Consider the following 13,892-nt stretch of genomic DNA (forward strand, 5'->3'; position numbering starts at 1 on the left):
ATTCTTCTGCAAGAACTTGTTTAACTGTTCTCAACTGTTCTCATTGATTTCACCACTAATTGAAAGTTTGAAAGTAAATAAAAAATATTAAATTAACAGTGGGGACACTACATACAAACACAAATAAATTTACAAAATTAAAAAAGCAAAAAAAAAAATTCGCACTGTTTTGGTTTTCAAAATTTTCATTTCAGTTGCTTAAGAGACAAATTAGAAATTAATAAAAAATAAAAAAAAAAAAAAAACAATTTATTAAAAGGCGTATAAATAGCAAGTCAACTGTTACAGTTTTTTAGGGACTCGATTCGTCTCTTAAAAGAAGAGATTGTAAGAGAAAATGTGAAAAGAAAATCATTTTCTAAACTCTACTAGTTTAATTTGTTTTGTTTGTTTAAATATTTTGTTTAACACTTTATAAATACAATAGAATGACGAATTTCCTAAAATGTTTAATTGATTTGTTTTTACTTAAGTTTTTGTTTTTCATACATCATTCAGCATCAAAAGTCAACAACAGTTTATTATGTTTTTTCTTTTTGTTTTGTTTGTTTCTTTTGGTTTTTCTTCATATATAAACTAAAGTTAATAATTTTTGTTTTTAATTTCTTTTTTTATATAATTTGTTGTTTCCAAATATTTTCGCTCGGCGTCTTCTAACAAATTGTGTATTCAATGATTTTTCAGTTTGTTTTTTTTTTTTTTTTTTGTATAATAATAAATTTTAAAACTAGATGATTAGCAAGTAGTATGAAAAATTTTAACTGTTGGTTTGTTTGGTAATTTCTGCTATTTCCGCTGTTTTGAAAACTTAAAATAATTATGTATGAATATGCATTTAAGAATGAAGATTATTTTTGTTTGTTTTGTTAAGGAGTTAAGTTGTTGTTATAGAGGAAATTTCTTGTATACTTAATGATTTGATGAAATGTGAAGTGTGTGGTTGTAGTTATTTAAAACTTGTTTTACTTTATAGTTGTATTATAGTTAATTTATTTATTATCTATAGCGGCAATATGATCTGGTGTTTCACTCCTCAAAAATCTTTGCCACATGCGCAAGAATAACTTTTCCAAACCTTTGGCATATTGTGAACAATCAAACAGTGGACTGTCAGCGCGTGCCTTCCACACTTTGGCACGCAATGTCTTGAGATATTCACGATCTGTGCCCAAACGTATGGAAATTTCTTGATATTCTTGGCGGGTACTAGCAATTAATTCGGGACATCCCAAGGTCGCCAGCTGTGAAGCGGCCACTCTGTAAAGAAAATATTATAAAATTAATAAATAAAAACAAAATCTTAAAAGGTAAATACATAGAATTTAACTAGAACTGAACTAGAACTGAACTAGAAATGAACTAGAACTGAACTAGAACTGAACTAGAACTGAACTAGAACTAGAACTGAACTAGAACTGAACTAGAACTGAACTAGAACTGAACTAGAAGTGAACTAGAAGTGAACTAGAACTGAACTAAAACTGAACTAGAATTGAACTAGAACTGAACTAAAACTGAACTAGAACCGAACTAGAACTGAACTAGAACTGAACTAGAATTGAACTAGAACTGAACTAGAACTGAACTAGAACTGAACTAGAACTGAACTAGAACTGAACTAGAACTGAACTAGAACTGAACTAGAACTGAACTAGAACTGAACTAGAACTGAACTAGAACTGAACTAGAACTGAACTAGAACTGAACTAGAACTGAACTAGAACTGAACTAGAACTGAACTAGAACTGACCTAGAATTGAACTGAACTAGAACTGAACTAGAATTGAACTAAAACTGAACTAGAACTGAAATATTAATATTAATTACCTTGATGCTAATGTCTCTCCTGGTAGTGTGACAACTGGTGTGCCAGTCCATAAAACATCCATTGATGTGGTGTGTCCATTACAAAGTGGAGTATCGAGGCACACATCAGCCAATTGACCACGACGTACATGTTCCTCCTTACAAGCAACATTCGAAAAGATAACACGTTCTGGATCGACACCTAAACAAAATCGACGAAAAAGGAACAATTTATTAAGATAAAAGAAAAATTAAATTAAAAAAAAACATACCCATCTCCTCTACTGATTTCTTAATATTTTGTTCTCCCACCGCAGGGAATCTCAACAGCCATAACACTGAATTGGGTACAGCCTTTAAGATGTTCATCCAGGTCTGCAGTGTCAAGGGGTCGATTTTATACAATTGATTGAAATTACAATAGACAATAGCATCGTCGGGTAAATGATATTGCCGTCTGGTAGTGATGACAATGCTTTGTGGAACTTCCTCGCCTGTGGCTGCCTTGTTGTTTGTCTGTGTTGTGGCCAAACCATTTTGTAAGACCACACCGTTCAGAGAGGTCTGCACTTGTCCGCTAGCGATCATTGACACAATTTGTGTGGTGTTGGGAAGTTCAGCCACTTTGTGTGTGATTTCAACCTGTTTGTTGGCATTAATAACCTCTCGTATTTCTTTAACACCTGTATTTTCCACTAACGGCGACAAATCTGTGGCATTAATAACGGCCACATTGTCCGACACGGTCGATTGTGTTTTATCGGCCACCAGTATGCGTTCCTTAAGATGGGGGAACATCTGTTTGTGATCTCCAATGAAATAGGTGTATGGCATGTAGGCCAATTTCTCACTGTATTGGTGTGCCAACTCCATGGGACTCGTTACTGAATCTGTGATGATGTAATCCATAAATGAGGCACCACTTGTGCCTGGGTAGCCCAACCACATAACCTGTATGGGTGCCGGCCGCAAGGCAAAGATTTCATTACGTGCTCCCTTGGTGTAACCGTTCATATTGACCAATATGTGGATGCCGTCATTGTAGATGCGATCGGCCGCTTTGCCATTGCAGGGTATGGTCGACAAGTCAATAAAATGCTCGGCCTCCTGCGAGATCTTATAACGGAACGTAGTACCATCATCGGGACTAAGAGAATAACAGAAAATCTCTACAACACTGCGATCATGCAGACCCGGTATGGATTGCATCAAATGTGAGGTGGGATGGTTGCCAAAGTCAGAGCTAACATAACCAATACGTATACGTTCTCCATTCGGCACTTCGCGTGTGAATTTATACGGAGGCTTATGTAGAACTAAAATCTTCTCTATGCACAAGTTGGCATGCCGAGCCGCAATTGCTTTGCGGAAGTCATGCGACAACGGATACAACATCGAGTGATGTGGATGCACCGAAGGCAGACGATTCTTCTCCAATTGCTCAGCTACTATGCTCACTAATTTCTTCATACGTGCCTCATAGTCCGTCCAATCGCAAACGATTTGCAAACAATGTGCCAAATTACAATAGGCATCGGGGAAATCTGGTTTCAACTTCAATGCAGTGCGATACGATTGTATGGCTTCGGGAATGTTACCAGAATCCTTATGAATGCTGGCCAAATTACTGTGGGCATCAGCAAATGCTGGATTGATTTGTATAGCACGCGAGTAGCATTGCAATGCGCCAGCCACATCCTGTAATTCCTTGAGGGTGTTGCCCATGTTGGAGTAGGCATCAGCAAAGGTTGGATTAATTCGTATAGCTTCTTTGTAATGCATAAGAGCCTCCTTGAGCTTGCCTTGCTGTTGCAAAACTGAAGCCAAATTCGAATGAGCGGCAGCAAAGTCAGGGAAAACTTCTAAAGCTTTCAAATACAGGCGAGTGGCTTCTTCAATGAAACCTTGTTCGCGTTTAATGTTGGCTAAATTATTCAAAGAGTCAGCATGATTGGGACATAAGCGTAGAGCGGTATTATAGCATTCCTCAGCCTCTTTAACCTGTGGTAGACAATTTAAAACGGTAAAAAGTGTAAGCATTCCAGTCTTATATTTAAAATTCCAAAATTATTGTACTAACTACCTGTCCTTTTTCTTTCAGAGCATTGGCTAAATTACAATAAGCATCGGGGAAATTCGGTTGCAATTCTATGGCTCTTCTATAGGTATCAATGGCCAAATCAATCAAACCCTGCTCATAATAAACACAAGCCAAATTGCCATGTACCACAGCATTGTTAGGAGACAAATTTAAAGCTCTCAAATAAGCTGCCACAGCTCTGTTAACAGAAATAATTTATAAAATAATGGAATAATTAATTTTGCAAAAATGTCTACATACCGGTCAAAAATTCTTGCTTCTTTTAAAACATTGCCCAAATTGATGTAAGCGTCCAAAAAATTAGGATCCAAAGTAACGGCTTTTTCAAAATGATGTATAGCCAACCATATTTCACCCTGGGCATTGAAAACGCAACCCAAATTACTCCATGCCACCGCAAAACTAGGGCAAGTCTCAATGGCCTTCAAGTAACAAGCCTGCAAGTTATTAAATAAAAATTAAAGAACATTTATAAAAAATAATAAACTAAAAGCTTACCTTAGCCTCTTCAAGACGACCCAAAGCCTTTAAAAGATTACCCAAGTCACTGCGTACACAGTACAAATCCTTAAATAGTATAGAAAAATTAATTATAGTACTTTTTATAATTGTTTTCTAAGTTTTAACCTACCGGGTTGTACTGCAAAGCTGTTATATAGGCCTGTACAGCCGCTTCCATTTCTCTAGCAGCCACTAACGCAGCGGCCAAGTTAATATATCCATCAATGAAATCGGGCTTCAAACGAACAGCTCGTCGATAATTTTCTAAAGCTTCTTGCAATTGTCCACGTTCTTTGAAAACATTACCCAAATTACTGAAAGAAGAAAATGCAAACCATGTACAAATTATTTAATAACACAATTGGTTTGTTATTAAGGGATTTACTCACCTATAAGCTTCGGCCAATAAGGGATTTTGTTTTATAGCCAGCGTTGAGAACTGTGCAGATTTTTCTAAACGTCGACATTGAAAATGTATGGAAGATAATAGCAATAGCACTCCCGTATTAGTGCTATCTTGTCGCCACAATTGCATACAATGTTTTTCGGCGTTCTCATAGTCAACAGCTTGATATTCACGATGGGCTAATTCGAGTAGTCCTATAATATAAAGCAAATTTTAATTAGTTGTAGAAATTGTAAAATAAATGTTCTGGTTCAGTTCTAGTTTAGTTCTAGTTCAGTTCTAGTTCAGTTCTAGTTCAGTTCTAGTTCAGTTCTAGTTCAGTTCTAGTTCAGTTCTAGTTCAGTTCTAGTTCTAGTTCAGTTCTAGTTAAGTTCTAGTTCAGTTTTAGTTCAGTTCTAGTTCAGTTCTAGTTCAGTTCAAGTTCAGTTCTAGTTCAGTTCTAGTTCAGTTCTAGTTCAGTTCAAGTTCAGTTCTAGTTCAGTTCTAGTTCAGTTCTAGTTCAGTTCTACTTCAGTTCTAGTTCAGTTCTAGTTCAGTTCTAGTTCAGTTCTAGTTCAGTTCTAGTTCAGTTCTAGTTCAGTTCTAGTTCAGTTCTAGTTCAGTTCTAGTTCAGTTCTAGTTCAGTTCTAGTTCAGTTCTAGTTCAGTTCTAGTTCAGTTCTAGTTCAGTTCTAGTTCAGTTCTAGTTCAGTTCTAGTTCAGTATTAGTTCAGTTCTAGTTCAGTTCTAGTTCAGTTCTAGTTCAGTTCTAGTTCAGTTCTAGTTCAGTTCTAGTTCAGTTCTAGTTCAGTTCTAGTTCAGTTCTAGTTCAGTTCTAGTTCAGTTCTAGTTCAGTTCTAGTTCAGTTCTAGTTCAGTTCTAGTTCAGTTCTAGTTCAGTTCTAGTTCAGTTCTAGTTCAGTTTTAGTTCAGTCTAGTTCAGTTCTAGTTCAGTTCTAGTTCAGTTCTAGTTCAGTTCTAGTTCAGTTCTAGTTCAGTTCTAGTTCAGTTCTAGTTCAGTTCTAGTTCAGTTCTAGTTCAGTCTAGTTCTAGTTCTGTTCTAGTTCAGTTCTAGTTCAGTTTTAAATTATCTTTACTGGAACAGCCTAATTGATGACCACTAAAACGTCTACAAGGATTCTCTATCCATTAACCCTAAAACTTATAATTTTTTCTACTTTTTCAGCAATTCTAGGTTAAGGATTTTTATTCAGCAAAAAGAAAGCAAATTGAAAATATTTGTATTTAGTTATTTTAATAAAACATCAAGAGAAAAATAATGACATTACATTATTACAAGGTTCTTTTGCAATCATTTCAAGGGTAAATTGCCACACACAAATTATTGTAGACGGGAAGGCGACGACGTTGTCAAAGAGGGCAGAAGTCCAACACACACATACGCACACAAACCCACACACTTAAACGCACGCATACGTATCAAACTAGGATGTGGTTGGCTGATTGGTTAGTGTACACAAACACCACGATCTTCTTTTCTTTCCATACGAGCAAAATAACAAGAAAAAAGAAAAACTAGGTATATACAATAGAATCAGAATTTTATATAGAATCAAACAAAACAAAAAAAAAAGAAACGGAACAACGAAAACAATGAATATGTCATGTCATTTTCAGCACATGCTGCTGTTACCCAAGGCGTATTAATTCGCCTTGCTGCTGCCCCTACCCCATAAAAAATGTAGAAATTCATAAAAATTGGTTAGAATGAATGTCAATCTAATAGTCCGTCTGTCCATCTTTCCATTTTTTTAAATAACGATTATAATAAAGAAATGCATACATGTTAAATATAACAACTAACATACATTACGTTAATACATCAACGTTAGAAAAAATTTATAATTTGTTCATTTTTTTAAATGTATTGTTTTTATTTTCTAATACATATTGCACTCTTTTTTGTACAAAAAAAAAATATTTCTGTATTGTGAGAGATTTTAGTTCAAGTTGTATTTGTTTCTATTTATTGCTCTTGTATAAGAAATCATTACGTACTATAGTATTTTATTTTATTTGTATATCACGTTAAGTCGGTTTTCGTTAGTATGTTTAGTGGAGCAGTCAGTCAGCCAGTCAAAGTCATCATCAATATATTGTATGTACATGTAGTAAGTTGTATAAATTTGGATTTTTGTTGTTGATGACAGGCCATGTGTGGCAGCAGGAGGGTGTTGGGAGAAAGGAAGAAGAAATCTGATGCTTACTAACATCAAAATCACAATCAAAAAGAAGAAACATGTGAATATTTTGTTGTAGAATGTTGTTTGTTGGTCGTACGTCGGTGTGGTGCTAGGTCGTCATTTTTTTGTGTTGCTTGCTAAACACATTGACTAAAATAACAACAACAGCAAAAACAACAAGAATAGTAAGATGAAAAAAAGAAACGAACAACGGTAGCACAGCGCATAGGCCATTATCGGAAAATTTTGTAAAGCATACATATACAAACATACATAAACAAGTACTCTCATAAATACACACAAACATACATACATAGATATACGCATATGTACGTTAGTTATTCTGGAATGCCAAGGCAACATAACTCTTTCATATACCGGGAAAAGTTTTGTAATGTTAAGAGGGGGAAAACAGGTTAATGCTAATGGAATGGTTTTCAGAAAAGTAAAAAATCTTTCTTTTAATTTTGGCACTCAGCAAGATTGTATAAATATATCAAGGGATCATTAAAATTAGATGAGAAAAATACCACTGATTTTGATGTATGTATGTACAATACATTCAGATGAGGCCTCATGATTCCGATATTAACCTGACAGCTGTAAAATGTCTTCAAATTTTTGAAAATCTTTATTAAACCTTATGATTTAAAACATAATTTCTTAATTTAAAATATTCAGACTTAACATATCATTGTTGTCAGGTATCTACATAAATATTTACTAAACTCAGTTACAAATTTTACTTACAAACTATTAAAGTAGTAATTAATACATAATATGTATGTATATGCATGTATGTGTGTATATTGGTTAAATTTTAATGAAAAAATACTGAATAATAAATAAATAATATGAAAGTTCAATTTCAATGTATGATTAGTGCAATTTTTCTTTATTATTTAAAAATATTAATAACAAATTTTGAAAAAGAAAACAAAGAGACTTTCCATTACTTACTTTTACGTACTTATGTATGTTTAAATTAAAAAGAATTACGTAGTTTGGTCAAATAAATAAGTAATTTTTTACACAAAAATATGGATCAAATTTCAACTCATTTGACGCGGAAAGAATAAGATTGCGTTTCGAAATTTTTTTACGGCCTTCTTGATTAAGTCAAAGTCATACGCTACTGTCCTGTCAAATGTCTAAAATTAGATAGCCGATTAAGGCATAATATGCAGGCTAGTTTTATAATTGACCAATTCTTACGGAATCTGACAAAGTCAGTAAAATCTTTAAGAAAATCTTTAAGAACTTTTTTTTTAAATATATATATTACAATATCGATATTACTGCAAGATTTTGTTAAGCATAAACTAATTAAAGATTTTTTTCTTAAGGGTTACTTGTATAGGATCTAGACTGAAATATGCCCAAGTCTTCTCTAAATCGGTATCTACCCGCATAAAAATGCGGATTGTAAATGTGTTTTAACAACGTTAATCGATTCCACTAGGCTTAATTGAATTAATCTAGTCCATTGACTAAACAACAGAATAGAAAAGCCCATAAGTCATAGGATTGTCAATAAAGTAGATCATAAAATAATCAATACACAAATTCATAGGTTAGTCAATTTAATAAAAAATGTTGAAATTTTCAAATACAAAAATTTTTTATTTCGGTATTTTCAAGTAGTTAAATTCTGGTCAAAATTCTTTTAAAATGTTATTTTTTAAAGTTCGGATATAAAGGTATTTTAAGTACATACTATGTATTTCAAAATTTTTATTTTCCATGGGTGTTTAGCTTTAAGATATCAAAACACCCTAATTTAGGCAATAGATATGGCTAGCATATGCTCAGTAGTTCACGCATCATACTACACAGGCCAACAAAATTTGAAAAAGTCGAAATCCGGAGACCAAGTATACTTTTCTAAAGTATTTGACAGCGCTGAATCCGAATATGGCCAGTATCGTAGTTTTTTTTTTAACTTCCAGTTTCGGATTCAGCACAATTCAATCCTATAAACTTTAGTAGTTTTATCTCTATGTTAAAAATTTGTTGACCTGTGTTATCACAAAGAACAACACCCTTACAGTATTTCATTGTTTATGATTGGAAATGATAAAACATAGTTTATAACATATAACATATATAATTGTCTACATATGTAGGTACATATTTATTAATTACAATTAATACAAACACATAATTATATATGTATGCTTTATTGCAATTTTCTAGAATCTTGCAAAACCTTCCAAAATCTAATATGTTTTGGCAACTCTGTTTTATTTTTCAGTATGTAAACACATGCAAACATTGCGTTAGTGGTAAATACACATCTTCACGTACATACATATACAAAAACCCGCCGCACACCACTCTAATCAAGCGCGTAATCACTTGCAATACTTATTTATAATAAACTGAACTAAATTATACTCTTCTAAACTTATAAAGGAGACGACGGACAGGTAACCCTAGCATTTTTTTGTGTCATATCACACAAAAATGAAGACAAAACAAGAAAACGAAAAAACACCACCGTCAAAAACACACAACAATAATGAATAAAGAAATATTTTATGAAAATTTTCCATTAGCATCATCCAAACATACCGTGTTTGTGAAAGAAACAAACAAATAAGTAAATGGAAAGAGAAAGAGCCTGGCTAGCTAACAAATCAAATTAAACAATCAAAACAATTAGAAATACTTACCAACAGATGATAAATTTTGAGTGTCATTGATCTTGCCCACTGTATTGCCTTGATTTTGTACCAATTGTGTCTGCTGCTGTTGTTGCGGCAATATCAATTGTGTTTGTGTTACGGCCTGCTGTTGCAGTTGCTGCGTATTTTGATTTGGTGACTGTTGGTTTTGCATGTTTGCCTGAAAAAGTACATGTAGGAGAACTAATTAGGGATACATTCACACCTTCTTTAAAAAGACCAGAAATATTGTAGCACGTAGTATGTACGCTCAAATTTAACAAAATACACACATAATAATAATTTAATTGCAAATATCACTATATACTACATCTTTCTCCCTTTTTTATACAAACAGTATAGCAGCAATATAAAAAATATATAAAATAATTATAGCAAAAAATACAAAATAAAATAAATAATATACCAAGTTGTCTTCGTCTCCTCCACTTATTAATATGTGTGTAAGAGACAGAGAGACAGACAGACACACAAAGTCAATCTACACAAAAAAGCGATAAATACACAACACCACCAACAACAGAAAGAAAAAAAATTGATTTAATTACACAAATCGTAATCTCCACACAGCTAGCCGAACGAATAAAAGCGATGGATGTTTCTTATAAAAATAAATTTTATTGAATTTTCTTCTCGTTAGATTTTGTCAAACTTCCTTTTCAATTTGTATTATTTTTTTGTCAAATGCGTTTATAAATCGTGTTCACTTGATTTTCTTTTTGTTTACGTTGTGAAGCTTGTAAATTGACATATTAATAAATAGCTCTTATTATAGCTATATCACCTTTTTTATTTTTCTTCTCACTTCACAATGCACAGAATTAAAAATATTCCATTATCTGATTTTTTTATTGACCAACCACCAGAGCCCTGCGCCAACAAATATTAACGGCTGCGGCGGATGACACTAAAAATGTCGACGGCGGCTAAAAATCAACTGTAAGCCGGCTAAGTTTTCACAGTCTTGTCAATAACCGAGCAAAATTAAATATTGTACACAACATATCCGGGTATGTCAATTTTATAAACTATGACATATTATTTTATAAACTATGACACATTACTATTCTGGAAGCAAATATTTTAAAAATCGGGATTGTCTTCGCGATCCAAATTTTCAATAATTTTGTCAGACTTTCATAAATAACGGAGATATGAACAAAAAAAAAACGAGACTATCTCTGAAAATTTTGCAAAAAAAATTGTGTGGGAAATTATTAAAAAAAATTTAAAAATTTGATTAATTTTTAAAAATTAAAAACAAATCCTTTCAACAAGTTCATTATATATGTGCAAATGTATATCATTGAAAAGGCCTCAATCGATTGAGATTCAATTAAGTTACTGACTTATGAGAGCTTAAGGATACGAAAAAAACGTTTTTTACCCGTATATCAAGATTTTGGTGGTGTTTGGCAAATTACAAAAACAGAAAGGCCCATTAAACGGTCTTCCGTTAGCATTATTTTGCAGGTACAACCACACCCCGCTGCATTGTAAATTAATTCGATTGCGGCATATAAACAATGATGACAACCTTTTTGGAACGGTTCGGTACCGGTTTCTTAGTGTTATCGGTATTTTGACTTATTTCGGTATCGGTACTTAAGTGTTACCGGTATATATTTTAGCGGCAACGGTAGTGTACTAAAAAGATATATTATTTATTTATTCAGTAATAAAAAGCCAATTTAACAAAATATTACATAGTTAGATAGATATGAAACAATTTCATCTGAACATTATAAAAAAATCTTCTGGCATTACTGCTTTTAATACTCTAAACTGTTTCATTCCATTCGTTTCAAATTTTTGCACATTTATTTTAAGCCGCCTCCAATGTTTAATGTTTGGCGGCGCAGGCCTATGAGAGCATTATTGCAATTTTTAATTTCAAGCCCAAACATTTTCTTTTAAATTATTTAAATTTCGTTTAGAAAAATGGAAACAGTTTTACCACATACACGTATACGCACTATTATGAAGAGTTCCTTGGACACGGGAAATATTAGCAATGAAGTACTTTATCTTATGACGAAATCCACTGTAAGTAATCGACTACTAAAACATGAAACAATTTTTATAAATTTAACATCTTTGTTTTAGGAAATGTTTATTAAACACTTTAGCAAAGAATCATACAACAATGCCAAAAAACCGAATACATTAAAATATGAGCACTTGGCAGAACTAGTACAAAATGAAGATAACTTGGAATTCCTGCTACAAATAGTGCCGCAAAAGATAAAAGTAAAAGATTTTAAAGCCCTGATAGAGCAAGATGATGATTCCAGTGAGTCTTCTTCGGAAAGTGACTGAAAGTATAAGTAGAATAAAAAAGTACGCCTCATAAACAAAAACGTAGATTAAGTTATTTTGAATAAACAGCATTTGAAAAAAAACGAATCTTGTTTTATATTAGCTTTTTAGCGTTTGGAATATTCGATAGTATGTTTATATAGGATATTTATATATTTTAGTATTTTCTTTTATCTGTATGATAACATAAAATGAATTCTTGTATCATTTTGATTATTTTCTATTTTTCATTATTCTGTATACATTTGTATATTTATTAATTTGTGGTTTATTGATATGTGCCAAATTTGGAAACTGTCTTGAGATAAGCTTCGTGTAATTTCTGCACAAAATCTTCGTCGTTTTGTATTAAATAATTGAATGCCTGTACAAACTGAAACTTATTTAAAGGCTCCTGTTTGGGAGTAATTGAAGAAATTTTCAAAGGCTCCATCGATGAGGCCGCAGCTGGCTTATCGAACATTGTAGGTGGCATAAGGGCCGGCTTGTTTACCACCTCGCCACTGGCTCCTCCTCCGGACATGGCTGTATTCGACTGTGACAGACTCTGCTGTAGGTTTAGATTGGAAAATATCTTGCTTAACGAAATTTGCTCTCCCGGCATCTGGCCGGTTGTGCATGTGGCTGCAGTCAAAGCTTTTGCGAAACCAAAATCTGGTCCCCGGGATATAATGGGCTTCATATCCAAAGAACCACTACCTGGCCTGGGTACAGGTTTATTAAACATGGAATTTGACGACTCCAGAGTGGCACTTTCCAGTAATGAACAAGACAAACGATTTGTCAAATTTTCCGTCTGATTGTGGTACAAAGAGTTGTTGCCTTCATCAATAGCGGCTCCCCCAACACTACCTATGGACTGTAGGGAGTTGGGAGCTATATCACGCTGCTGTTTCTCTAACTGTTCCACCGACAAGGTATTAGGTAATATACGAGGAGTATAACTTGATACTTCTGCTGTTGGCTTGGCCGATTCGAAAAATTTCAAAACATTTCCCGAAGCAATATTCTGTGTAGGTGTGTGTTGTGCCAACTGGACACTGCCAACATTATTTGGAGTTGTGGAATTTTTATGGTTCTGCTGCTGGTTGCTGTTGTTGAATTCTTGCTGAGCATTCGATAACATTTTAAATATATTCACATTGTTGTTTTCTTTAGCATCGTTGACTTGTGTGGAGTTGTCCGCAGTTATGATACTTTCGCCCGAGCCCCCAGCTGTCTGTACAAGTTCACTAACCAACTTACTTATGCGATCACACTCCAAACTGTTATAGAACCAAAAACCTCTGATACGTGACCGCTCATTGCGATAGAGCAAGAACGGTGCCTGCGCCTGCAATTCCAAGTGGCTGGTGATGGGCTCGACGAACGATGTCGTGTTAAGGCGATTGTTTATGAAAATACTGTGAAATGGTTGAGCATTGCGGCTGTATATGAAAAAGGCTCCCTCGACATCAGTTTTCTCCCATTCGTTTTGATCTGAATTGAAAATGTAGAATGCCACATGTGATGATGTATCCACTATGTCCTTGGCATAGGGATCAACCTTTTTTATGGCCGCTAAATTCATACGTGTTTTACTTGTATCTGCCATTATTTCGATGTTCTGCACAAAAAGTCAACAATTAATAAATACTTTTCTTTTAACGAGGGAGTTTATTGTTATTACAAAAAGAAAATCTCTTCAGATAACTATGAAAATAAGTTGAAATCTTTTTTCTGGTTTAATTCTATTCGAAAATAGCAACGTAGCGAGATAATAAAACACTGATAGTAAACTGAATTAAAACAATAGGGTGATTATGATGATAACGATAATCACAGGTTTTGGGTTTAGAAAATGTTAAAGAATTGAAAAAATTATACTATACAGAAATATTCTTATATATTA

General features: G+C 33.5%; 3 protein-coding genes across 8 annotated transcripts; 1 reads left to right on the plus strand and 2 right to left on the minus strand.

Moving 5' to 3' along the window:
• Positions 1–457: 457 nt before the first annotated feature.
• On the minus strand, positions 458–10,616 carry LOC119607459 (UDP-N-acetylglucosamine--peptide N-acetylglucosaminyltransferase 110 kDa subunit). Of its 6 annotated transcripts, none has more exons than XM_037961375.1 (10): positions 10,467–10,616; positions 9,671–9,842; positions 4,798–5,008; positions 4,539–4,722; positions 4,406–4,474; positions 4,148–4,344; positions 3,890–4,085; positions 2,079–3,807; positions 1,828–2,008; positions 458–1,257 (listed from the first exon to the last, which is right to left on the minus strand). In XM_037961375.1, the coding sequence occupies exons 2-10, from the start codon at positions 9,834–9,836 to the stop codon at positions 990–992; spliced, it is 3,201 nt and encodes a 1,066-aa protein (XP_037817303.1). In that variant the 5' UTR covers positions 9,837–9,842; positions 10,467–10,616; the 3' UTR covers positions 458–989. The 6 variants fall into 6 exon arrangements, with proteins under 6 accessions (XP_037817303.1, XP_037817298.1, XP_037817301.1 ...); XM_037961370.1 differs by having other exon boundaries at positions 3,887–4,085; positions 10,089–10,572; XM_037961373.1 differs by having other exon boundaries at positions 10,231–10,571.
• An 890-nt stretch (positions 10,617–11,506) lies between these two features.
• LOC119607458 (chromatin accessibility complex 16kD protein) lies at positions 11,507–12,088 on the plus strand. The gene is made up of 2 exons (XM_037961368.1): positions 11,507–11,728; positions 11,789–12,088. The coding sequence occupies exons 1-2, from the start codon at positions 11,624–11,626 to the stop codon at positions 11,999–12,001; spliced, it is 318 nt and encodes a 105-aa protein (XP_037817296.1). The 5' UTR covers positions 11,507–11,623; the 3' UTR covers positions 12,002–12,088.
• On the minus strand, positions 12,073–13,784 carry LOC119607457 (mRNA-decapping enzyme 1A). The gene is made up of 2 exons (XM_037961367.1): positions 13,671–13,784; positions 12,073–13,607 (listed from the first exon to the last, which is right to left on the minus strand). Exon 2 carries the CDS (start codon positions 13,593–13,595, stop codon positions 12,270–12,272), a length of 1,326 nt encoding a protein of 441 aa, XP_037817295.1. The 5' UTR covers positions 13,596–13,607; positions 13,671–13,784; the 3' UTR covers positions 12,073–12,269.
• Between the last annotated feature and the right edge of the window lie 108 nt (positions 13,785–13,892).

This window comes from Lucilia sericata, unplaced genomic scaffold (genome assembly GCF_015586225.1).
Source record: "Lucilia sericata isolate MDLA Ls3-8-SP2 unplaced genomic scaffold, ASM1558622v1 Contig000696F_arrow, whole genome shotgun sequence".
NCBI classification, from domain to species: Eukaryota; Metazoa; Arthropoda; class Insecta; order Diptera; family Calliphoridae; genus Lucilia; species Lucilia sericata.

Coding starts and splice junctions, on each gene's coding strand:
- LOC119607457 (XM_037961367.1), bottom strand. CDS start 13,595: ATGGCAGATACAAGTAAAACACGTATGAATTTAGCGGCCATAAAAAAG.
- LOC119607459 (XM_037961370.1), bottom strand. CDS start 9,836: ATGCAAAACCAACAGTCACCAAATCAAAATACGCAGCAACTGCAACAG. Junction 4,475..4,538: donor CAGCTTTGCAGTACAACCCG/GTAGGTTAAAAC, acceptor ATACTATTTAAG/GATTTGTACTGTGTACGCAG. Junction 4,086..4,147: donor GAAGCAAGAATTTTTGACCG/GTATGTAGACAT, acceptor TTCTGTTAACAG/AGCTGTGGCAGCTTATTTGA.
- LOC119607458 (XM_037961368.1), top strand. CDS start 11,624: ATGGAAACAGTTTTACCACATACACGTATACGCACTATTATGAAGAGT. Junction 11,729..11,788: donor ATCTTATGACGAAATCCACT/GTAAGTAATCGA, acceptor TCTTTGTTTTAG/GAAATGTTTATTAAACACTT.